Here is a 22695-nt window from a genome sequence, read left to right on the forward strand (position 1 = left end):
AACACATACATATGTTCATTCATGTGATATTCACCATTTAAAAGTGTTTTTAATAGTAGTTCAAATTGTATAAAAATAAATGGTTGAGATGTAAGGCAAGAGAACTTTCTGCGGGTCTTACTAGAATTTACGCTCCTATTGCCCTGCCCGTTTCCCAATTAGTATTCCGCAAATACCCTTCCACCGAAAAAAAAAAAAGAAAAAAAAGAAAAAAAGAAGAAGAGAGAGACCAAGACCTTCCTGTGCCGACCCGGTTTCTGGCGATCTCTTTTGCACTTTTGCAAAAGTTTCCAAACCCTCTCTCTCTCTCTCTACAAGAACACTCTTTCGCTCCAAATTATCCTCAGCGCCCTCATACCAGATTAAAACGGTCAGGGTACTCCTCCCTTCGATACTCAGCTCGGGACGAAACCCTAATTCCTCCCCACCCATGACTGTCATGACTCCCGCCCCAATCGACGTACGTCGCCCGCCTCCCTCTCTCTCTCTCTCTCTCTCTCTCTCTCTGTGCATACGTATAAACAATCGTGGTTTCTTTTGCGTGCGTGCATATTATTATATTATTGTACGTATTTCAGTTGCTTTCGGACTGAAACATGTTGCGTGGGGATTCTAGGGTGCGTGTGATTGTGATCGTTAGGGTTTGGTTTGCAATTGGATCCAGAACTGTTTGTGACTATTTTTCCCTTCTTTTTTTTTCTTTTCTGGCAGCAGCAGCAAGAAGACGAGGAGATGCTCGTCCCGCACACGGATTTGGTGGTGGAGGGCCCCCAGCCCATGGAAGGTGATTATGCCACTGGTTTTATGTACAGATGCATGGACTATTTAGTTAGTATTTATGGTTTCTTTATTTGTGGGATTAATAAACAGGATGGTCTATCAATGGGGTGCGAACGAGCCAATTGTTCTGGGCAAGTGCTCGTAGACTTATCTTGTGTAAATTAAGTTGATTGCCTAGAGAATTAAAGGAAGGGAATGACATCAATTCTTAGGGACATTAGAAATTTGAATTCGGGGCTAAACTGGGATTAAACTGGGCAGGGGCAAACTAGGATCTTTTTTATTTGCAGGATGATGTTTGGAAATTGATGTAGTCCTGACTCTTTAACGTAATCGGAGAATCTGACTTTTAGAAATTATTGAGAGTATTGAGACTCGACATCAATGACAAGTGACTCCAACTCCGCGTGCTTTGTTGTTATTGCATGAGATACAATGAGCCATTGATCATGCGGTATTGCTTTGCTCTACTTTCAGAATCACTTATTTTATATTGAAAAGTAAGAAATAATCGTTATTCAGAACTTCAATTCAAAACTTCATTCAGAAAGTGAAGTATGAAGAATGGAACGTAGTGTACTCAGAAGAGTGAATATAGTCCGTACATTTTAATACGTGTGAAACTCTACGTACTTATGGTTTTAACAAAATTGTAAAAAGGAATACTGTATATTGTATAAGTGTTGTTTTGTTTAGTCACTTATTGTTTCCGATTTTCCTGTTTGGAGCTTGAAGCCTAGTTACCATAACCGACTAACCGAATAAGATAATCTCGTTTAGTTGATTTTATTGTCAACCCATACTGATAAGTTGTCAAACATATGATATAGATTTTCCATTATGTTTTTATATGGTAACCATAATGGAAGGTAGTCTAGCTGCAACATACTAGCAGACCAAAAAGTTTGTTCCAAGTTAGTGGATTCTAGTTTGTAAAAAGAAAGCAAGTAAAACTACATTGGGTTGCTTTAATGCATAGTTGATAAGAAGCATTTTGGTATCTGATTGTTTTGTTTTTTCAATAATCCTTAGCTGTAGCACAAGCAGAGACAGGTAATGCTGTTGACAATCAGCAAGCGGAGGATCCCCAAACATCGAGATTCACATGGACGATTGAGAACTTTTCTAGGTTGAATACAAAGAAGCTCTATTCTGAAACCTTTGTCGTTGGTGGTTATAGATGGTATCTTCTATCTCCTCGCCCTAATTGGTTATATTGTGTTTTTTATTTTCTGGCATCAATTGATCTCTTCGCATTATTTGGTCAGGCGTATTCTTATCTTTCCGAAGGGAAACAACGTCGAGCATTTGTCCATGTATTTGGATGTTGCAGATTCAGCAAATTTACCCTATGGGTGGAGTAGATATGCACAATTTAGCTTGGCCATTGTAAATCAAGTTCAGACCAAGTACTCAGTGAGAAAAGGTACTTTATTCGCCTCTGTTCTGCACTTGTTTTGAGCCCAATATGCAAATCTACTTATACATTAATTAACATGAAAATTAAAGTTCTGGTAAGTGGAATAAGCATGTTATCTATGGACTATGGTGTTATCCAACAACCTTTATTTTTCTTAGTAAATACTTTCATGGTTGTGGGATTCTCTCTAGCAGTCAGAAGTTATTAACCGTTCTTATGTCTTAGATATTATTAGTACTAGAGGCCGGGCACACATGATGCGTGTGCAGGTTGAAGATTGGATAGTTTGTCAAAAATTGATGAAACAAACAATAAGGAGGAAGCTATTGCGCATTTTCGACTTGCATACGCATTGCGTGTGCCTCGGCCTCTAGTCATAATAAAAGCAAACATTATTTTAGTTATTCATTTAGTTCCTTTTGTGATATACTCCCTCCGTCCCATTTTGATAGCCCCCTACGAAAAACGTGCAATTTTCGGATAAAAAATAAAGTACTTCCGTTCATAATTGTTTGATTTTCTTCGCACCAAATTAAAGAACTAATCGAGATCTTTAATTTGGTCTGAAGATACTCGAAAAGTGATCTACGAAACTAGTTTATTTTTGCACGTCTTTTAGTAGGGGACTATCAAAATGGGATGGCGGGAGTAGTACCTTTGCTATTTACAATGTTGTTACAGTTCCTGATAGTAACAAAAGCAAACAATTTAGAGCTTTTTTTTTTTGAGTAGTATTATGCATTTTTGAATTTTTTTTTGATAAGTAAATAATTAAATATAAAAAGGGATTGCCACCCAAATACAAAAAGAGGCCACAATACAAAAAGGCCCTATGCACTCCCCAAAGAGTGGAAAAGCTCAAACCAGTCTAAAAATTAGTCAAGAGATGGGATTACATTCTCTCTTGTCCCAACAATACAAACTATTCACCAAAAAACGTTTTAATCTAAACATGGGCTTTTCTACCCCCTCGAAACATCTGTAATTCCTTTCTCGCCATATAAACTACATTAAGCAAAAGAGGAATCATTGTCCAGAAGGCTCGCTTCCTTCTCTTTCCCACTCTAGCACCTTTCCAAGCAATTAATAGTTCCATCACACTCCTAGGCATGGTCCACTGCATACCAAACCAAGTAAGTACCAAAGTCCATAACTCCCACGCCATCTGACAATGAATAAGAAGGTGATTGATGTCTACGCATCCCTTTTACACATACAACACCAGTTCACAATAATTTGCTGCCTTCGGATCAAATTATCTGAAGTAAGGATCTTTCCTTTAGCCACGCACCATACAAAAAAACTCACCTTTAATGGTGCCGCCGTCGTCCAAATTGCTTGCCACGGAAAGGAAGAAGTAACCCTTCTACAAAGAGTTTGATAGTAAGATTTCACCCTGAAAGATCCTGATTTAGACAAACTCCGACGCATCTCGTTCTCACCTTCACCTATTCTTTGAATACCATACACTCTTGAAAGCAAAGTAATCAAAGCAACCTCCTCCCAATCGCACACTTCCCTACGCAAACGAATATCCCAAACTGGGGCCCATGCTGAAAATAGAGATAATCAAAGACGCTTGCATCTCTATCACAAGCCAACAAATAAATACTCGCGAAAGCCTCTCTCAAACTGACATCCCCACACCACAAATGCTTCCAAAATTTCACCCTAATCCCATCGCCAACCACCATATGAATATTTTTTTCAAAAGCATCCCAACCATTCATAATACCCCTCCAAAGGGCAACCCCGTAAGGCAGTCTCACATTAAGGGATGACCAATCTCCCCACCCACTACCGTACTAGGCTACTACAACTGTTCTCCACCATCTCTCCCTTTCACACGCAAATCTCCAAAGCCATTTGCTCAACAATGCTTGATTGAACAACTTTAGACGCCTCACACCCCAAACCCCCTTCTCTAATCGGAGCACAAACCGTATTCCAATCAACTAAATGATACTTGAATTCTTCCCCACGCCTTTCCAAAGAAAATCTCTTTGAATCTTCTCTAACCTTTTTGCAACCGAAACCGGGATAACAAACAAGGACATGAAATAAGTGGGAAGTTATTTAGCCTTACTTGGAAAATAAGAAAAAGGGAAAATGTTCTTTTAGTTCTGTAACTGAAGCTACACTAAAACTTCACTAAAAACTAAAAACAGTATGACACATGTAGGAAGCATGTAGACTACACAATGATGCCACAGAGGAAAAAAGGAAGCATGAATTAGGTGAAGTAAGACACATGTAGACTACACACAATGATGCCAAAGAGAAAAAAAAATGAAGCATGAATTAGGAAGTAAGAGTACGAAAAGAGGTAAAGTAAAGACCTGGCAAAAGGATTCTGCGAGGCCTAAGCCAAGAGGAGAAAGTGACTGGTGACTACATATATATGGTGTGTATATAGATTCGTTACGGAAGTACGTAAAAAGGTAGGAAGCCATACCTGTGCAAAATAGAAATTCGCAGGGTTTGCAGTGGGCAAGTGACAGGTTTTGTGGGTGAACGGGAAATTTCTGGGGGGAATGTGGGGTAATGGCAGTTGGCCCTGAATGATTTGAAAAGAGTCAAAAGACTGGTGTCAACTTTCATCTTACTCGAAAACACCATTCTAGGAGACTCAATACCCATGCTAAACATTTGTTGTTTACTGTTTGTAATTGCATAGGAAGATATCATATATGTAGCCTAAATTTCATGTAAAATTACTTTTCCAGCAATATTGTTTCCAATGAATGTGCTTCCTTGTTCAGCTCAGGGTATACATTCTACGGATCAACTTTTGGTTAGAAATTTAATTGAGTAGTCGGGAAAAGTGGGTTTAGTGTGCTGTGGCTTTCGGCCATTGGTAATGCATCCTGATCTTTCCACAAGAACACAGCAGTTTGGGATGTGGTAAAGAAAGTTTTGAGAAAAGATTGGCCACGTGGAAGAGATTTTTCTAAATTGGCTGCTGCCGCTATAATATATAATGCTCTTTCTTGTCTACCAAATTGCTTGGTGAGTCTCTTCACTCTGCCCATTTATGTGGCAAGGAGGTTGGAGAAACTGACAAGAATTTATTTGGGAAGTATTGGGAAAGAGTTGGAACTGTTTTGCAGACTATCCCAGTTTGTAGCCAGGTGTCGACTTCTGATGCATCCATACTGACAAAAATAATCTTTCTTGGATTTGAGCGGAATTTTATTACAACCTTTCATTCTGCATTCTGCAGACACTCAACACCAGTTCAATGCCCGGGAAAGTGATTGGGGTTTCACATCTTTTATGCCTCTTGGTGAACTGTATGATCATGGAAGAGGTTATCTTGTGAATGATACATGCATAATTGAAGCCGAGGTTGCTGTTCGTAGAGTTGTTGACTATTGGTCATATGACTCAAAGAAGGAGACTGGTTTTGTGGGATTGAAAAACCAAGGAGCAACTTGTTACATGAACTCTCTCCTCCAGACGCAATATCACATTCCTTACTTTAGGAAGGTTAGTTGTTGTCCTCCAACTTTGCATATAGCTGATTATACGTTATTTGTGTGAAGTTATTGAGAAAAGAAGATAATAATTTGGATTGTGTTTCAGGCCGTGTATCACATGCCCACAACTGAGAATGATTTACCCTCTGCAAGCATCCCTCTGGCTCTACAGAGTTTATTTTACAAGCTCCAATACAGTGATAGCAGTGTTGCAACAAAGGAGCTTACCAAATCCTTCGGATGGGACACATATGACTCTTTCTTGCAGCATGACGTGCAAGAACTTAATAGGGTTCTCTGCGAAAAGCTTGAAGACAAAATGAAGGTATGAAGCTTGAGTCCTGTATTTGGTTTCCTCTGAATTCTGGCACTTATTTCAACTCTGATTCATTCGATACTGCGACAGGGAACTGTTGTGGAGGGTACTATACAGCAGTTATTTGAAGGGCACCATATGAACTACATAGAATGCATCAATGTGGACTACAAATCTACTAGAAAGGAGTCATTTTATGGTAGTATTTCATTGATTTGCCAGTATTAGGATAGATAGATTTATGGTTATTCTTGTGCTTGCATCTAACAAGTTTTGTATGCCTGTGGATGGTAGACCTTCAGCTTGATGTCAAAGGTTGCCGTGATGTTTATGCATCCTTCGATAAGTATGTTGAGGTTGAACGTCTTGAAGGTGACAACAAGTATCACGCGGAACATCATGGCTTGCAGGTAGGTTGACATCTCCTTTTTGCTGGGGAGGGGTGCACTTGTAGTTAAAGCAAGACCATTTTTTTTGGGGGGTTAAGCAATGTGTATATCAAAAAAGGCGTACAAGGAAAATTGAAGAAGCTACATTACCTATACCTCAATCTGCTCAATAGACTTGGCTAAGTCTAGAAATTGGTTAGCAAAATACCTCCCAAGAACCAACATTTAGACAAAAAATAAAAAACTGTCAGTGTAAAAATGGGCTATTCAAAGCCATCAAATGCCCTTCTGTGGCATTCTCCTATTTGGTCCACATCAAAGCCGAAGGAACAGAAAGCAACACTTTTCGCTTGTTATTCTGGATGCTCCTAGGGAGTGCCTGCATCACACCAAACAAGCATCTGTTCAGATACTGTAATCCCCAAGTCACCTTTTCATGGGATACTTGTTTTGAGTAGGTCTAGGTGGTTGTTTTTTAGGGAATCCATCATTGGTAGGCAAAACTTTTGGTTGAGTTCCTGCTGCTGCCCGTTTTGTTTTGTGTTTCCGAATTGAATAAATCCTTTTCTTTTGAATTGAGAATTGGAACATTCAATCTGCTTAAAAAAATGATGTGAAACCGCATGTATACATGTCATAATGTAATACAAGAATCTGGCATACTATGGGATAGTTGCTGTTCAGTGACGTGAATACGTCATCAAAGTGGGAAGACACGTTTGCCTGCAGGGCAAGAGATGTAGGTCAAAGTTCCACCAACCGTAACATAGGATCTGCTAAGTCCGTCTGTTTGGACATGACCGTGACACGTCACATCAATCCCACTTTGAAAATGTATTCACGTCACATCATTGGTTATTTGACCTACAGGCAAATGTGTCTGCAGGCATAACCGTCTGTTTGGACATTACCGTTTTATTTTTTTATTGGTTATTTGATGTTACATCATCTCAATTTTGTGCTGTCATTCTTTCCTTCATCTCGGCTGAGAGTATCTTGCGTGTTGTTTGACCATTTCAGGATGCTAAAAAGGGTGTCTTATTCATTGATTTCCCTCCTGTCCTTCAACTTCAGCTGAAGCGGTTTGAATATGATTTTATGCGGGACACTATGGTTAAGGTCAGCAGTTTGAAAACAATTACCGTCCTGTTGCTTGCTTTTGGGTTTCTGCAGACTTAGGTATATGCTGTCTGTATACATGGTCTAGAATGAGAATACAATAGATCTTAAAGCTAAAAGGATTCTAACCTCGAGATAGAGTTTACCTGCATGCAAGCGCTTCTATTTTCAGTTTCTGCTTCTTTCCCTTCCGTTTTGTTAAAGAAAACTTTGAACACATCATTGTTTCACCACTGTCATGAATCATGATAATGGTTCTTCTAGCCCTGAATATGACTGGTTTGGTAAAGCTAAGTTTGTTGGAGTCATGGAATTTGGTAATTATGCGTCAATATGTGCGGAAAATAACGACTCGTAGTAGTCACCTTGTTCTTTCTTCTATCTTTCAATGGCGAATAAGTGAATTGTGTTAACGACTGATATTGTGTTATGTTCTTAATATGCATGTACGCATATGAAACTTGGATACGTGGATACGGTAAAATATATTAAATGAAGGGCTGTTGTGGCGAGGATATATTTAGGAAATTAATTAAGACGCTTCCAATTATTAGTCTTGTATCAAGCATAGCTTCTATGAGTAACTTAGGCTTGAGGGAGAGGGAGAGGGAGGGAGAGTATTCTTTGTGAATAGTGAAGCTTGATTTTTCGTACTTTGAGAGTGGAAGCTTGATTCTTCGTCAGAATGGATTCTTCGTCAGAATGGATTCTTCGTCAGAATGGATTCTTCATTGCTGGGTGTTGATTTCTTCAAGAGATTGAGAGTCTTTCAGTAACAGAACTAATTTTGTAGCCATTTGAAAAAGAAATGAGGGTTTCAATGGGTAGTGCATGTGATGTAAAATAAAACAGTTATGTACAAATTTGAACAACCCCCTTCCCCCCTGACGGAGACCAAATGCAGTGAAGAGCTGAAGATGTCATTCCCATATCAATGGCGCTTCTAGAACAGTGAACGAAAGATGTAATTAATTCAGATACTTTTTCCTGTATCTGACAAGTATCCGGCCATATCAGAGCATATCCATGTCTGTGTGAATATAACTACGCTATGTTCCATCACGCTCTTATACAATAATTTACTCCTTTTTTTGCTTCATAAATCACAGCATTTTCAGCGTTTTTTGGGTTACAAATTCATCCTTATTCTGGGCATTATAACCTTTAAAAAAGCTGTTGCAGTTGCCTTGTGCAAGTCTCATGAACTTCTGTTACTCTGTTACCTGTCAAATGCATTACTCTGCGGAGTACTGATGCAGTCTCATTTTTGTTTGACTCCATGTGTTATCGATGCTGACATCAGTAGAATACTGGTGCTGTATCATTGTTGTTAGTAGATAGTTGTCTACTTACATTGGCATACACCTTTCGATTTGTAATTTTTAGCCATCATCTAGATGACCTAGTAAAATCTGAGTTATCAAGTTACTGGCTATTGCTTTATACAACTCACGAATCTCTATTGCTTTATACAACTCACACGTCTCTGTTTTTGAGAGAAACTTCGGTTAGGGAATGAAACTAAACGGTTGATTTAAGTAATTTGGTAGTCATCATGTCTATTGGCTTCATGTCTACAGATTAATGACCGTTATGAGTTCCCTCTGCAACTTGATCTTGACCGAGAGGATGGCAAATACTTGTCACCGGATGCCAATAGGAATGTTCGAAACCTTTACACGCTTCACAGGTAATACAAATGTTAGTTATGCCATCTACTTTATAGTCAATAAATCACCTAGCTTAACTTGATAGCGGTAATTACATCTGTATCTTGCGTAGGTAATAGTTGTCTTTGATATGCTGTTATGATCGGTAAGTTTGCATGTTTTTCTTTCAACAAGGTTGAACTGTGACTCTATAATACATGTACATACAGGGCTTATATAGAGACTCTTTTCATCCTTGGACTTGTGGCATGTACGTAGTCGATGGACTATTCATGGGGGCCATGACGCATCATTTTATTCTGGTCACCTGATAATATTTATAATTTCTGTTGAACATCTGAATTGAAGCTTTAGTGATTTCCTAGTTCATATTCTTGTTTATAGTATTGATTTTAACGTCATTATTGAAGCTTCAGAGTTTCCTTGTGTGTATACTCGTCAGGTTCGTCTGTATTTGCCTGTGTGATTGACTAAGAACACAATCTGTACAATGGTACCATGGGTGTTTAATCACCTAAGAAAGCGGTTGTGCAATTTTTACATGCCACGAGTCACATTTATGGCCTTAGATTTAAAGCTTGTAACTCAATGCTGTATTATTGATTTAATTGTGGCTCTGTGACTAAATTTACAGGGATGTTTAGTTTTTTAGCTTAAGGAGAGCTTTCCTTTCCTTCCCCCCCCAACCCCACCCTACTCTGCGAATTGCAGGTTCCTTCCAGTAGCGGTTGTTGGTGGTCTTTTTTTCACGCATGCGTGTTTTTTCTATTGTCATCAATGTTTTGAAAACCGGACCGGTGAGTGAACCAGAAAAGAGATCGGGCAGATGGGTCACTGGTCCAACCGCGGTCGAACCAGAATCGAACCGTGATGTCATAAATATATTTTTAAAATATTAAAAATATTTAATTAATTAGAATGAGCATATAGAAATCTGGACACTTTTGTTCTATCCCACATCGGTGGGTTTTCAAACTATGGGCAGCTCCTCCCCCTATAAAAGGTTTCATATTGCCACAACTTAGACGAAACTGACAGCCACGTGCTTGGGCTAGCGTGATCACGTGCTTGGAAGTCTTTTTTTAGTTGAAAAGTTTTCCGGTCTGGATCGACTGACCCAGTTCCGGTTCTTCCGGTTCAGCGGTTTAACCGGTAATTTTGAACGGTTTTGTCTTTAGGGACCGGTTTTTGAAATATGCTGGTTTCGGAGTAGAGCCAGGCCAGAGGAAGTGCTGGTTGAACCGGTTGAACCGGCCAGTCCGGTCCGGGTTTTAAAACATGATTGTCATTACTGTCGTTCAGCCAAAAGAAAAAATTCAACATGTGGCATACAAATCTGTACTTGATTACATGCATATCTATAATCTTACTGTCCTTTTGTCTATGAGCCCCTGAATTTTGTTTCGCTCTAACAAATTTGTGTTGTTTGCAGTGTTTTAGTACACAGCGGTGGGGTGCATGGTGGACATTATTATGCCTTTATAAGGCCAACTCTTACTGACCAATGGTATGCCTTCAATATTCAGATGCACACACACAGATGAACTATTCATATAAACCCTTATGTGTTTGTGATCTACTATATTTGAGCTTTTATGGGACTATCAGTCAGTCTCGGCTAGTGAGTTCCTGGCATAGATACTTGCATGCTTTTTTCTGGAAGAGGTAATGACATTATGAGTAATATTATTTCTTCTGGTTGGTTTGGTTGGGGATCAAGAATGTTCTAATTCTGTTTTCTATCTTCTCCATGTGTATCTCTCATCTATTTAAGTCCATAAGGCTTGTTTGCTAGATTCATGGTTTAAAGTTAACTTTGGTGCTGGCAATGGAGTAATTACTATTCCTAGTCTTCAGAGTTTGACTTTGGAACATAGTGCATGAGCAATAAGATCCATCCATTGTTTGCTGTGTTACACAACTTTACTTTGGAATCTGACCGGTGCACCACAACACTTCAGCTTGAATTCTTGAATCTCCTTTCTTGGTCTTGCTTTGATTTTTTTTTCCCTGAGCAATTAGCAAGTTTTGCCTGCAAAGATTAGTAGTTTGATGAGTAATTTGAGACCAGCTAATTGGTGGGCAGCTCAGCTGGTTGATTTTATGGTTTTGTACTACTAAATACGTAGACATCTGTTGTTCATGAAATTCTCAATCATCGTGTGAACCCTGTCAAATTGCATTCTTCTTGGTTTCCTAATAGCCCTAAATTATCTAAACATAATTTTTTGATTTTCTTGAGATTTATTAACTTGTGAAGTAATCATGGAAACTTAGAGAAAAAGTTTGCATGTTACATCACTTTTATGGTCGACCTTTTCATCTTCTGCAGTTTCTCATTGTACAGTAAATTCTGATTTGCTGTCCAGGTACAAGTTTGATGATGAACGTGTGACAAAAGAAGATATAAAGCGGGCTTTAGAGGAGCAGTATGGCGGTGAAGAAGAGGTCATATCTTGACTATATTTGGTGGCAGCTTTTTGGTCCTTATTCGTATCATGGATTTTCTCATATTTCTTAACTTTTTGTTCTTAACCTTTTCTTACCTGCTTTCATTATGACAGTTGCCTCAGACAAACCCTGGGTTCAATAATACTCCCTTTAAATTCACAAAGTACTCAAATGCATACATGTTGGTGTACATACGTGAAAGTGACAAGGACAAAATAGTTTGTAATGTGGATGAGAAGGATATTGCTGAACATCTTAGGGTAAGATGCTGGTATTATGTATACTCAATTTTATTTTATATAACGTGGCTTGGACACATTTAATCATGGCTTGGACGCATTTAATGGCACGTCTCAGGAAAGGTTGAAGAGAGAGCAAGAGGAAAAAGACGTCAAGAAAAAGGAAAAGGCCGAGGCTCACCTTTATACTATTATTAAGGTCGCTGCTACCAACCTTGTTTGAAAACAGCCTAATGTTTGGCGTTACTGTTAAATCCGATTCCTTACTGAACAGTTTTGTGATGCATTTAGGTTGCACGCGATGAAGACCTTGTAGAGCAGATTGGAAGGGATATATATTTTGATCTTGTGGATCATGACAAAGTTAGAAGTTTCAGGATTCAGAAGCAGATGCCTTTTGAACTTTTCAAGGTGCTAATTTGGTATATGATTTCGTCTATTTGTTGTGTTCTAGCTTTTTCTCTCTGGTTATGATTCTAGGAAGAGCATAAATCATGCAATATAATCCTAACTACCCACGAACTATTAACATTCTATTTGAAACTTCAAATTATTTCTTTGTCTGTCTTCTGAATTAGCAGATTTTAGTCGCAAAAAGTATATATCTTATGAATATGTGAATGTCAGATTTCTCCTCTAATGGTTTTCGTGACTTCCTTTAGCTTCTTCTATACATACTAGTTAATCCATCCCAGCACACTGCATTGGTAAGACCCATATTGCTGATGGGTTTTTTAGTGATCACTCCGCATTCATCGGTTTATGTACCATACTTATTTAATCTTGCTCTTGTCGCTTCAATATTAATATCTTTGTTATAGGAGTGCAGACCTGTTGTATGATTAGAAGCATCGACACCTCTAGAGGTCGAAGTATCGCAATGTCGGACATGGGGACATGTTTATAAGTTAATTTAATTTTTTTACGGGGACACGGCTGGGGACATGACAGGGGCCAAACTGTAATTTTTTTTAAAATTATGGGGCCAAAGTGTAATTTTTAAAAAATTGGGGGTCAAACTGTATTTTTTAAAAAATTCGGGGCCAAATTGTAATTTTTTAAAAATTTCTGGGTGTCAAACTATAATTATTTATTTATTTAAATAAATAAAGGGCGCCGCTATTCGCAGCCCTCTATTTACTCCCGTAGCCCACTACATTTCGGTAAATGATTGTTGAAAATCATAAATAACATTTCGGTAAATTGTTGTTGAAAACAAGATTATATTTCGGTAACTACATGTCGAAAATATGTTCAACTTTCGGTAAACAACTGCCGAACATGCATTTTCGGTAAACATCTGTTGAAAAAAATATTATATTTTGGTAATTGGATACCGAAAATATATCTCAATTTCGGTAACTAACTGTCGAGTATAATTGAAAATTTTTAACGGGCTATGAGAGTAAATAGAGGGCTGCGAATAGCAGCGCCCTAAATAAATATACATGTGACGTGTCCCCGCGGCCCCACCGTGTCCGTGTCCCTATTTTTTTAGAATTCCTGTGTCCGTGTCTGTGCATCATAATTGATTACTATTTTAATACTCGCTTTTATTGTTACCTAGTTTTCATGTTACCAAGTTAGAGCTGCGATATGCTTTTGTGTTTTTTCTGTGTCTAATTATGAATTTGCATGCAGGAGGAGGTTGCTAAAGAGTTTGGTGTACCTGTGCAATTTCAGCGTTTTTGGCTGTGGGCAAAGCGTCAAAACCATACATATCGTCCTAATCGACCTTTAACCCATGTAGAGGAAATGCAAACTGTAATTATCTTCTGTTCTTCCTATATTTCAAATGCTTGATAGTCATTATGGTGTTCGACCTTATTTGTTATAGGACTGTTGCCTCTACATTTGACCAACCAATCTCTTGATCCGTCCTTATAGCTCTACATGCATACACCCGAAACCTAATTATGCTCATCTCCAGTATATTTTCTTGCTCTATTGCTAGTTAGTATATGATCAATGACATTTGATTCAAAAGAATTCTTTGTTGAAGGCATTTCCACTTGGGGAGCAGCCGCACAAGATAATTTGTGACATTGGTTCTATATATATTAAAGGGTTTTGATCTGTTGTTTTATTTGAGTTTCACATCCTGTTGTGATGGAGGAAAGCTTCTTTCTTCTTGTTGAATTGGGTTCAATATTTCTTGGTTTTCCATTTTGTATTACTGGCATAAATACCATCGATCAAATTTCTTGTGAAGTCTTAAAAGTGTGAATAAAGATGCTAATGCTTGATGTACTGTTGGACTATATCCATTTATTACATTTTGGTTGCATAAAGATCTATCTAGGGCTTCTGTTTCCTTGTACCATGCAGTCCTTGTCATTTTGTCTAGAGACCTAGACAGTAGGGGGGTCATGCTGATACGTATTGTGGTCATTAGAAAATATATTGCCCTCCTCAATTCAAATATGCCTTGTGTTGTTTTGCAGGTGGGACAATTGAGGGAGGTATCCAATAAAGTTAATAATGCAGAACTAAAGTTGTTCCTAGAAGTGGAGCTTGGACTGGTAATGTTATTGCCCCCATATAGGTTTAATAGCTCCAAATTTTCCTCATCAAGTTTTACCAATGCTTTGCTTTATCATTCAGGATTTACGGCCTATTCCTCCTCCTGACAAGACAAGAGATGATATTTTGCTTTTTTTTAAGCTTTATGATCCTGAGAAAGAAGAGCTACGGTAGTTATTTGGTCATTTTCTTCAACAACAACAACATAACATAACCCATCTGGTCCCCAATCATTGGGGGTATGGGGGGATGATTGGAGACAGACCTAATCTTTGGCAATATATGCACAAAGTGGCTGCTCTCAAAATACCACTAAAATAGTGGCCCCCCTAAACCTCCCATGTCATTTGACCAATGTTTGTTTCTATGTTTTCCCAGTTACGTTGGGAGGCTTTTCGTGAAGTCTACGAGTAAGCCAGTGGAGATCTTAACGAAGCTAAATGAAATGGCTGGCTATGCTCCTGATGAAGAGATTGACCTTTATGAGGTTTGTTTTCCATCACACAATTGTTTCTTCTAATATCAGTTCCTAGTTCTGCTGTACGATGGTTATGGATCTTAATGAATCTAAATGAAATGTCTGGCTATGCTCCTGATGAAGAGATTTTGCGTTTACGAGCTTAATTTTCACCACACAATTACTTCTTTTGTAGTATCGTGCCTAGTCCTTGTTAGCATTGCACGTAAATTCTGAATCACTTTATGGTCTCTCTCTCTCTCTCTCCCCCCTTGCATGCGGGTCGGACAAGCTTAGTCATCCCAAATTGGGTGAATAGTTTGAACTCTAAACCATTTCATCACGTTTTAAGTATACTGGTTAGGGAGAGAAAGGAGGGGTATTTTTTTAGATGTCTGATGTTGGTAGTGATTGTACACTAGTCTGCCTCCTGGTGGTGTGGGGCAGCTTTAGGAAGCTTCAAACAGCGTTGCAAACTGCAAAGGAATGTTTTTTGAGTTGAATAAGGTTGAAGAGAGGTAGTTGCGGATTGTCTTTTAGGAGGGCTGCAATTTAGCTTGGTTTGCATGAGCTCGACCTCACTAGGGGTAAGCCAAATTTGACATGCATACATCGTCCAATTCTCACGAGCTTAATTCTTTGTTAATGGAGACATTATAGAGAGATCCTTATGGTACCTGCGTAAGGGGAATCACTCTAACTTGACAGTTCAAAATATTTGTACGGGACTTGTCAATTGAAACAAGGGAAGACCAACCAATCACTCAACGAAGAAACTAGGAGGATGATGACGGGTTAGCAAACCCTAAAGCACCGCATGTGTTTTAAGGATGAGACTGATATCTGGATATGAAATTAATATTTAGCAAAAACCAATTACAACCCTTCCAAAATTGCTAGAGTATCACCCATGGACTGCTATTTTATAGAAGCTCGTTAATTGACAACCAAGATATGGAACAAAAGTTTAAACCAAAAGCTAGTGACATGAATTCTGCTCGAAACCGAAAGCTGGTTTCCAAATTCCATTCTCATGTTGAACTTGCCGCTTGGGTGAAATTCTCAGTCTAAACCTACTCTTCATTCCATGCTTTGCATTGGCTACCCTTGTGCATAAAAATTTACATGTCCAGCATTGCTGTTTCCAAAAGCACCTTAACTCAGGCACTGTTCTGTTCAGGAGATAAAGTATGAGCCCCACGTCATGTGTGAACCAATTGACAGGAAATTCACATTCCGATCTTGCCAGGTATATGTCATCAAGATGTACTGCTCTACTCTATCGAGGTATTTTTTATTGACGCATCTGTAATGCTTGTGTGTAGCTTGAAGATGGGGATATAGTTTGTTTTCAAAAAACTCTTCCAGCTGAAAGTATGGATCAATTCCGCTATCAAGATGTTCCTGCATTTTTGGAATATGTACACAATCGCCAGGTATTCTTCTTTTAAATTCCTACAGAACTTATTGTATATTAAGATCTCGGTACAATTCAAAATTCATTTTTGCAGGTGGTTCAGTTATCATATATTAATATTTAGGCCCAATTCCATATCGATCCTCATTATATGATAGGAGTACTTCTACTTCTTGCAGTATAAACTGCAATGAAACCATTAGATCCATTTAGTAAAATATGGCAGTTATGCATGCTTGTTTATTGTGTTTCAGCTAGAATTCTTTTATAACCAACCAAAAATATCACAATGATAAGTTATGTCTTGCAATATTCACATGTTCATGTTTTGCAGGTGGTTCACTTTCGAGCCCTGGAAAAGCCAAGAGAGGATGATTTCTGTCTAGAGTTGTAAGTGAATAGTTGAAGTATTCACCCACAATCTTCTCATCTTTTTGTTTTTCTTTCCATTATATGGATATATCCATTAAACATAATCAGCCAATGAAAAAGTTAAGTTGGTCACTTTCTTACTCAAACAAATGATGAATGGCAAGGTCAAAGCTTCATACATACGATGATGTTGTGGAACAAGTAGCTCGCCATCTTGATTTGGAGGATCCATCTAAAATCAGGCTTACATCTCATAATTGTTACTCTCAGCAACCGAAACCCCAGCCTATTAAGTACCGCGGGGTGGACCATTTGTCAGATATGCTGGTCCACTACAATCAGGTAATTCGTAACTTGGTCCTGTGTATAATGGAGTGTGAGAACCTTGAATTTTAAACTTCTGTTGAATTTTGACAGACGTCTGATATATTGTACTATGAAGTGTTGGACATACCTCTGCCAGAGTTACAAGGTTTGAAAACACTTAAAGTAGCTTTTCACCATGCTACAAAAGAGGAAGTGAGTACGCAGAACAAATCATCCTTTTCATTTTATTACCTTCACTTTTTATTCCCCTTACCCAAACTTGCCATTGTTATCTTAATTTTTTAGGTGTCAGTTCATACCATTAGACTTCCAAAACAAAGCACCGTGGGTGATGTTATTAATGAGCTTAAGACAAAGGTAATACACTGGACTATAATCTTGCTATTGATTTTAACAAATAGGAGCTTCTAGCACCTGTTAGTTGTTGCAGTTCAAAAAAAAAAAAAAAAAGTTTTAATTCTTGAAAGTATATCGTGATGTAGTTATTCTACTCATTTGGTATTATTTAAGATGGGGTTGCTTGTATTTATTCCAGTTGCATTGTTTAAACAGGTTGAGTTGTCTCATCCGGATGCAGAACTCAGATTGCTTGAAGTTTTTTACCACAAGATTTATAAGGTTTAGCTTCATCTTTGCATGGCTATAGTGGGTCTCTTTTTCTTCTGTTTTTCTGGATGAATACAAATACAATTAAAGTGGAACTGTTGGCTTTGTTTGTCGTGTCATATCGTTTATGAGTTGTCATCTGAAGCTCTTCTCTGATACTTTATCACTGATCATTCCCACGACAATAATGTACTTAGATTTCAATATTTTGTAAAAAGTTCATAACTTTGAGGAGGGGGCAGCTTTGAGCTTTCTAAGCTCTCATTGACCTGCCTTGGTGTAATTGCAGTTCTGGCTTTCAGAGGCATCTTTAAGTCCATGCTGGTTTCGCATCTAATTTTGCCATCATTTTACTTGCAGATTTTTCCTGTCAATGAGAAGATAGAAAACATAAATGATCAGTATTGGACATTACGCGCAGAAGAGGTTCTCTCTCTCTCTCTCTCTCTCTCTCTCTCTCTCTCTCGTTTGGCAGACATCTGGAAGCGTATTAGCTTTATGCTCCTGCATCACAAGATTAAGTAGCACAGACATGGATCGAGATGTGATTTTTGAAAACTGCAGTAGACAATATGCCTGGGACACATTTATATATTCATAGGTTATGTTATATGTCCTATAAACGGTACTTGATTCAAGGATAGTGAATTATAATAATTTTGTTCACCCTCCTTTAAATTGGGTGAACATTACCCTCCGTAAAAATTGTGTAGGGTCCACAAAATCAACACACTTTTTGGTAATAATGAGTTAGTTTGTGGTGAGACTCACACAATTTTCATCAATCACAAGGAGGATAATCTTCACCCTCTTTAAAGGAGGGTGAACACACACAATACTAACTTAATGAAAAGGCATATAGCTAATACGCTTCCAGATGTCTGGGACACATTTATATATTCATAGGTTCTGTTGTATGTCCTATAAACGGTACTTGATTCAAGGATAGTGAAATATATACTACACAATACAAACTTAATGAAAAGGCATATATTTCACAAGTTATCATCAAGGTATCATTGACGTAACAACTTGCATTCTAAGTAGTCCAAAACAGTTGAACTTTTAACATGTGAATCATGTGATATATTCATGTTATAGAGGTTTTAAAAATATAGCTGCGTCCTTAAGAATGCAGAACATTATTATTCTGAACTGGTCTATCACATAGGACGTGTTTGGTAGCTTCACAAATTGATATGAATTCATTTGTTCGATTCATCACGCAATAAAGAGGTGTTGAACATGCTTTTGGGAGTGTTTGAGTGTAGTTGGTGTTCGACACAGCATGTTTCCAGAAGTGTTTGTGCTTCTTAGGCAGATGGTTAAACGTGCGGTGTTGTGTAGGGTAGACCTGACTGCCTCTAGTTTCGTTTCTCTAATGGACTGTGAACCCTGAATTGGTTAATTCAGTTGAAACAGCTGTTTTACCCGTGCAACCACTTAGAAATTTCTTGGACTTAATACTGCAAAACCCAATCCCCTCCCAACAAACAAAGGTGGATACCGAAACAAAGAAAAATGTTTATGTATGTTGAGCATGCCTTCATATATAGACATTTTGCAAGTTAATAGAACATTTGAATTCCTAACTCCCTGTTCCAGCTCCCACAACTTCCTTTTTGCTTCTTAAACCAAATCTGGTTCCATGGGTTGTAACTGATTACTAATTTGTTATCTGAAGTTCTTTTACAGTGTTACTAGGCGGTGAACTTGAGTTTGAGGCGCCACCATTGCGTATACCAAAAGGGTTTACCAGTCTAATGATATTGACCTTGCATTGGAGCTTATATGATTATTACTTGGGTGACATCAAGAAATAGTGTAAATCATAAAAAGGACCTTGCAAACTTGTCTACTATGCAAATTTATATTTTGGTTTAAAAAGCAATGTGCATCTGAATTTGCGTCCAACTTAGGTTATTTACCACCTTATGTTTCAACATTTTGCAGGTTCCAGAAGAAGAGAAAAACCTTGGTAATAATGATCGGTTAATTCATGTGTACCACTTCACGAAGGAGACCGCTCAAAATCAGATGGTAACTAATTTGTAAACAACCTTCTCATATAGGCACCCTGATCATTGTATTCTCTCTTTTTGCATCGCTGGATTAGTTTATGCTGTTGGCTGAACACTAACAAACTCATAGGACTTTATTTTCGTAGTGTTAATTTTCTCCTTGTTTAGCAGCAGATTCAGAACTTTGGGGAGCCTTTTTTCTTGGTTATCCATGAAGGTGAGACTTTAGCTGAGGTCAAAGTCCGAGTACAGAAGAAATTGCAGGTTCCAGATGAGGAATTTGCCAAGGTACATCTACTCCATGTGAACGGTCGCCCAAGTAATCCTAATCTACTATCTCTCTCTCTCTTTTGACTTACTTCTGCTGAAACCTTGCGTTCTTTGTAATTTCTCTTGGCCAGTGGAAATTTGCATTTCTCTCACTTGGTCGACCAGAGTATCTTGAAGATTCTGACGTGGTTTCTGGCCGGTTTCATGTGCGCATTTCTTCCCTTTCCTGTCTTCTTAAAGTTACCAATGTGGCTTGTTTATTAAAGCTGTATTGGATTGATATATGAATCATCTTTCCACAGAGAAGAGATGTTTATGGTGCTTGGGATCAGTATCTGGGATTGGAACACTCTGATAATACTCCTAAAAGGGCTTATGCAGCTAATCAGGTACTTGTGCCTTATCAATTTTTTTTTTTTGTCAACGTCCTATGAGTTTATTGTACCTCACTTTTGTTGCTGAGTTAACGTGATTGGCACTACAACTGCTGGTAAATACCATAATCTAAGTCGGGACATCAGGATGCCAACTTTTGGTTATATATTCCTCAAGAGCATTGTTTGGTTCCCCTTTTTTTTTTTTTTTCTTTTTTTTTACCTGTGGCAAGATATTAGTTTTAGGGTAAGTCATAAAGTTGAGATCTCTTGGAAGCCCCTTAAACTTCTGCAGTCCCTTGCTTTATGTGCATTAATCCATTTGCTTGATTTTGACATCATCCAATTTTTCAGAATCGTCACACATTTGAGAAGGCAGTGAAGATATACAACTAGGGTAGTAACTAAAGCCGCGCATTGCTCTGTACAAATGAAATGCCATTTTGGAAGTACCAAAGCTACTGTTGACATGGTGATGGTGTGTGTGGTACTAAGCACTCCCTCATCTTTTCTACCGTTTGTTCAACGGAGTTCCCTCTGTGGGTGATTGGTTGGTGGCATCCTATCTACAGTGTAGTAGTATTCCGACAGTACATAAACGAGATTTTGGACTAGGGAGTTAATACAGGGTATGGTTTGGGTGCATGCTTGCCATTTTCCCTCGTTCATATGTTTGGGAAATGTGGGGTTGCTTTCTGGGTATCCTCTTGGGATTTTGTAAAAGTTCATTTTGGTGGGCACCTCATTCCAAATTGTTATCGGAAGGGTCTGCTGATTCCGATTCTCATGTATGTAGGGAGTGTATTTGCATAGTTTTGTTTAGAATGCAATATATATATCCTTCACATTAGTTTTTACCCCCCTTCATTCCAAACTGTATCCCTTCGTCCAAATTTATTTTGGTTTCTTCATGATGAGAGATCAAATATCATCATATATTTTCACAGGGGTGCATTGCTGTAGGTGGTTGCAAGTAGTGGTTCAGGATTTCTTGTGGAAAAATGAAAGGAGTATGAAAAATGGAAGGGATAAAGCAAAATTTTCTGCTTTAGTGTGGTTGGGGTGCAAAAATGAACAGTCATTCCTAAGAAAGTTTCCCATTTCATGTGCATCAACAACGGAGAGTTAAACGACCCAACATTCTTTCATGTTTACCTCAACTTTACTTCTGACTCTCTTCTACCGACTGATTGTGATAGTTAAAACTCTGAAAACAGCGCTGCAAAAACAAAATGTCCGGATTGTAGGACTGAAATATCCGGATACAGATCGTGGCAAAGATATGTCCGTAGCCGTTCGATGTGCATGTGCCCCACATAACATAGAATTGCATCAACGCATTTTTTTATACTCTTAGGTCATGTGGCAGTGCCACTATTTTGTCTAGTCAAGAGCTGTATAAGTTTCTCTCTATTTTAACCAATTTTTACTGTGATCTCTTGCATTTTTACCAAAGCCCTACTATGTTCCCCCTAAAATCTCATTTGAGCTACATGCCGTTTCTGTTAGCTTCACTAACGCTAGATATGGCATTATCGTTATTGCTACTTGGTTGAAAGTGTAAGAGGTTGAATCTCAGGATTGAAGGTTTGCTCGGCTATCATTCGTTATTTGCAAAACACAAAGTAAGCAAAATAATCAGAATACGGGGGTGTTTGACAGGCAAATTTTCACATTTTGAGGTTTTTATTTTGAATTTCTGCACGTTTGGAAAGAGAACGCGGTAAACAATATAGTACTCCGTACTAGAATGTGTTCTTGTAATTGAGAGATAGGGACGTAGTTTCAGAATCTGGAGTAGTTTTTGCATTTTATTTTTAATTCTTCTTTTGCATACAACATAAAAAGACTACTGCAAGCATTTTTAAGAGATTATTATCCTTTGTAATTATTTGACAAATCCTAGGTGATTGCAATAGTATTTTTACCTAAAAAGAAACCCAATTACCCACTGTAGCGAGTCAAATCTCCTTATTATCAATGCTTTCCCCATAATTGAACTCTCTGTCTCCTGAAGATGAGTCTAAAGAATAATACTGAGGAGCCCCACGATGTCGTGAGTGGATGGGTTGGCCAAATCTAGAAGTGTCAATAGTCGGTGAGTTATGTACCACATGAGGCTTGATCGTACGTCACGTAGAATATCCACTCTTCAACCTCTCGTGGAGCATTTTTCAGAGATTCTATGGGAATGCTCACATGATCGCCATCCATGTGAGGGGAAGTTTGGGGGTGGCACAGATTGCGCATTCAAAGAGTTTTTGTGGGGTGAATCTCATGGCATACTTTCAAGGGTAAGTATTGGGTGCTTTCTTTGCAATACATGACAAATTTGTGGGTGCGGGATTTCTAGATTATTTTGTAGTAAGCAGATAATAGTGCAAAGATTAGGGGAAAAGATCGAGAAGTTGATCGAAGATGATCTATGGAGACAAGCAAATACAACTTGAAGATCAAAAGATGTA

At 38.3% G+C, this 22695-nt stretch overlaps 1 protein-coding gene across 10 annotated transcripts; it reads left to right on the forward strand.

Moving 5' to 3' along the window:
- The first annotated feature begins 215 nt into the window (after window positions 1–215).
- Window positions 216–21097, forward strand: LOC131307293 (ubiquitin C-terminal hydrolase 12-like). 10 transcript variants are annotated; one of them, XM_058334425.1, is made up of 32 exons: window positions 216–460; window positions 712–784; window positions 1819–1963; window positions 2049–2206; window positions 5424–5689; window positions 5786–6004; window positions 6086–6194; window positions 6290–6405; window positions 7405–7503; window positions 9084–9193; window positions 10606–10680; window positions 11543–11621; window positions 11738–11884; window positions 11982–12062; window positions 12155–12274; window positions 13505–13627; window positions 14308–14385; window positions 14468–14556; window positions 14765–14873; window positions 16024–16092; window positions 16169–16279; window positions 16595–16650; window positions 16797–16974; window positions 17050–17151; window positions 17245–17316; window positions 17512–17577; window positions 17926–17991; window positions 19519–19605; window positions 19761–19874; window positions 19988–20062; window positions 20159–20245; window positions 20585–21097. In XM_058334425.1, exons 1-32 carry the CDS (start codon window positions 431–433, stop codon window positions 20624–20626), a joined length of 3351 nt encoding a protein of 1116 aa, XP_058190408.1. In that variant the 5' UTR covers window positions 216–430; the 3' UTR covers window positions 20627–21097. The 10 variants fall into 10 exon arrangements, with proteins under 10 accessions (XP_058190408.1, XP_058189736.1, XP_058189811.1 ...); XM_058333753.1 differs by having other exon boundaries at window positions 217–460; window positions 1813–1963; window positions 19755–19874; XM_058333828.1 differs by having other exon boundaries at window positions 217–460; window positions 1813–1963; window positions 19758–19874.
- The last annotated feature ends 1598 nt before the right edge of the window (window positions 21098–22695 follow it).

Source organism: Rhododendron vialii, chromosome 1a (genome assembly GCF_030253575.1).
Source record: "Rhododendron vialii isolate Sample 1 chromosome 1a, ASM3025357v1".
NCBI lineage: Eukaryota > Viridiplantae > Streptophyta > Magnoliopsida > Ericales > Ericaceae > Rhododendron > Rhododendron vialii.

What these genes read in the sequence shown, in the direction of transcription:
- LOC131307293 (XM_058333753.1), top strand. Translation starts at nt 431, where the DNA reads ATGACTGTCATGACTCCCGCCCCAATCGAC. An exon ending in ATATTGCTGAACATCTTAGG is followed by an intron (nt 11,885 to 11,981) that starts GTAAGATGCTGG and finishes GGCACGTCTCAG; the next exon opens with GAAAGGTTGAAGAGAGAGCA. An exon ending in ACCATGCTACAAAAGAGGAA is followed by an intron (nt 17,152 to 17,244) that starts GTGAGTACGCAG and finishes TTAATTTTTTAG; the next exon opens with GTGTCAGTTCATACCATTAG.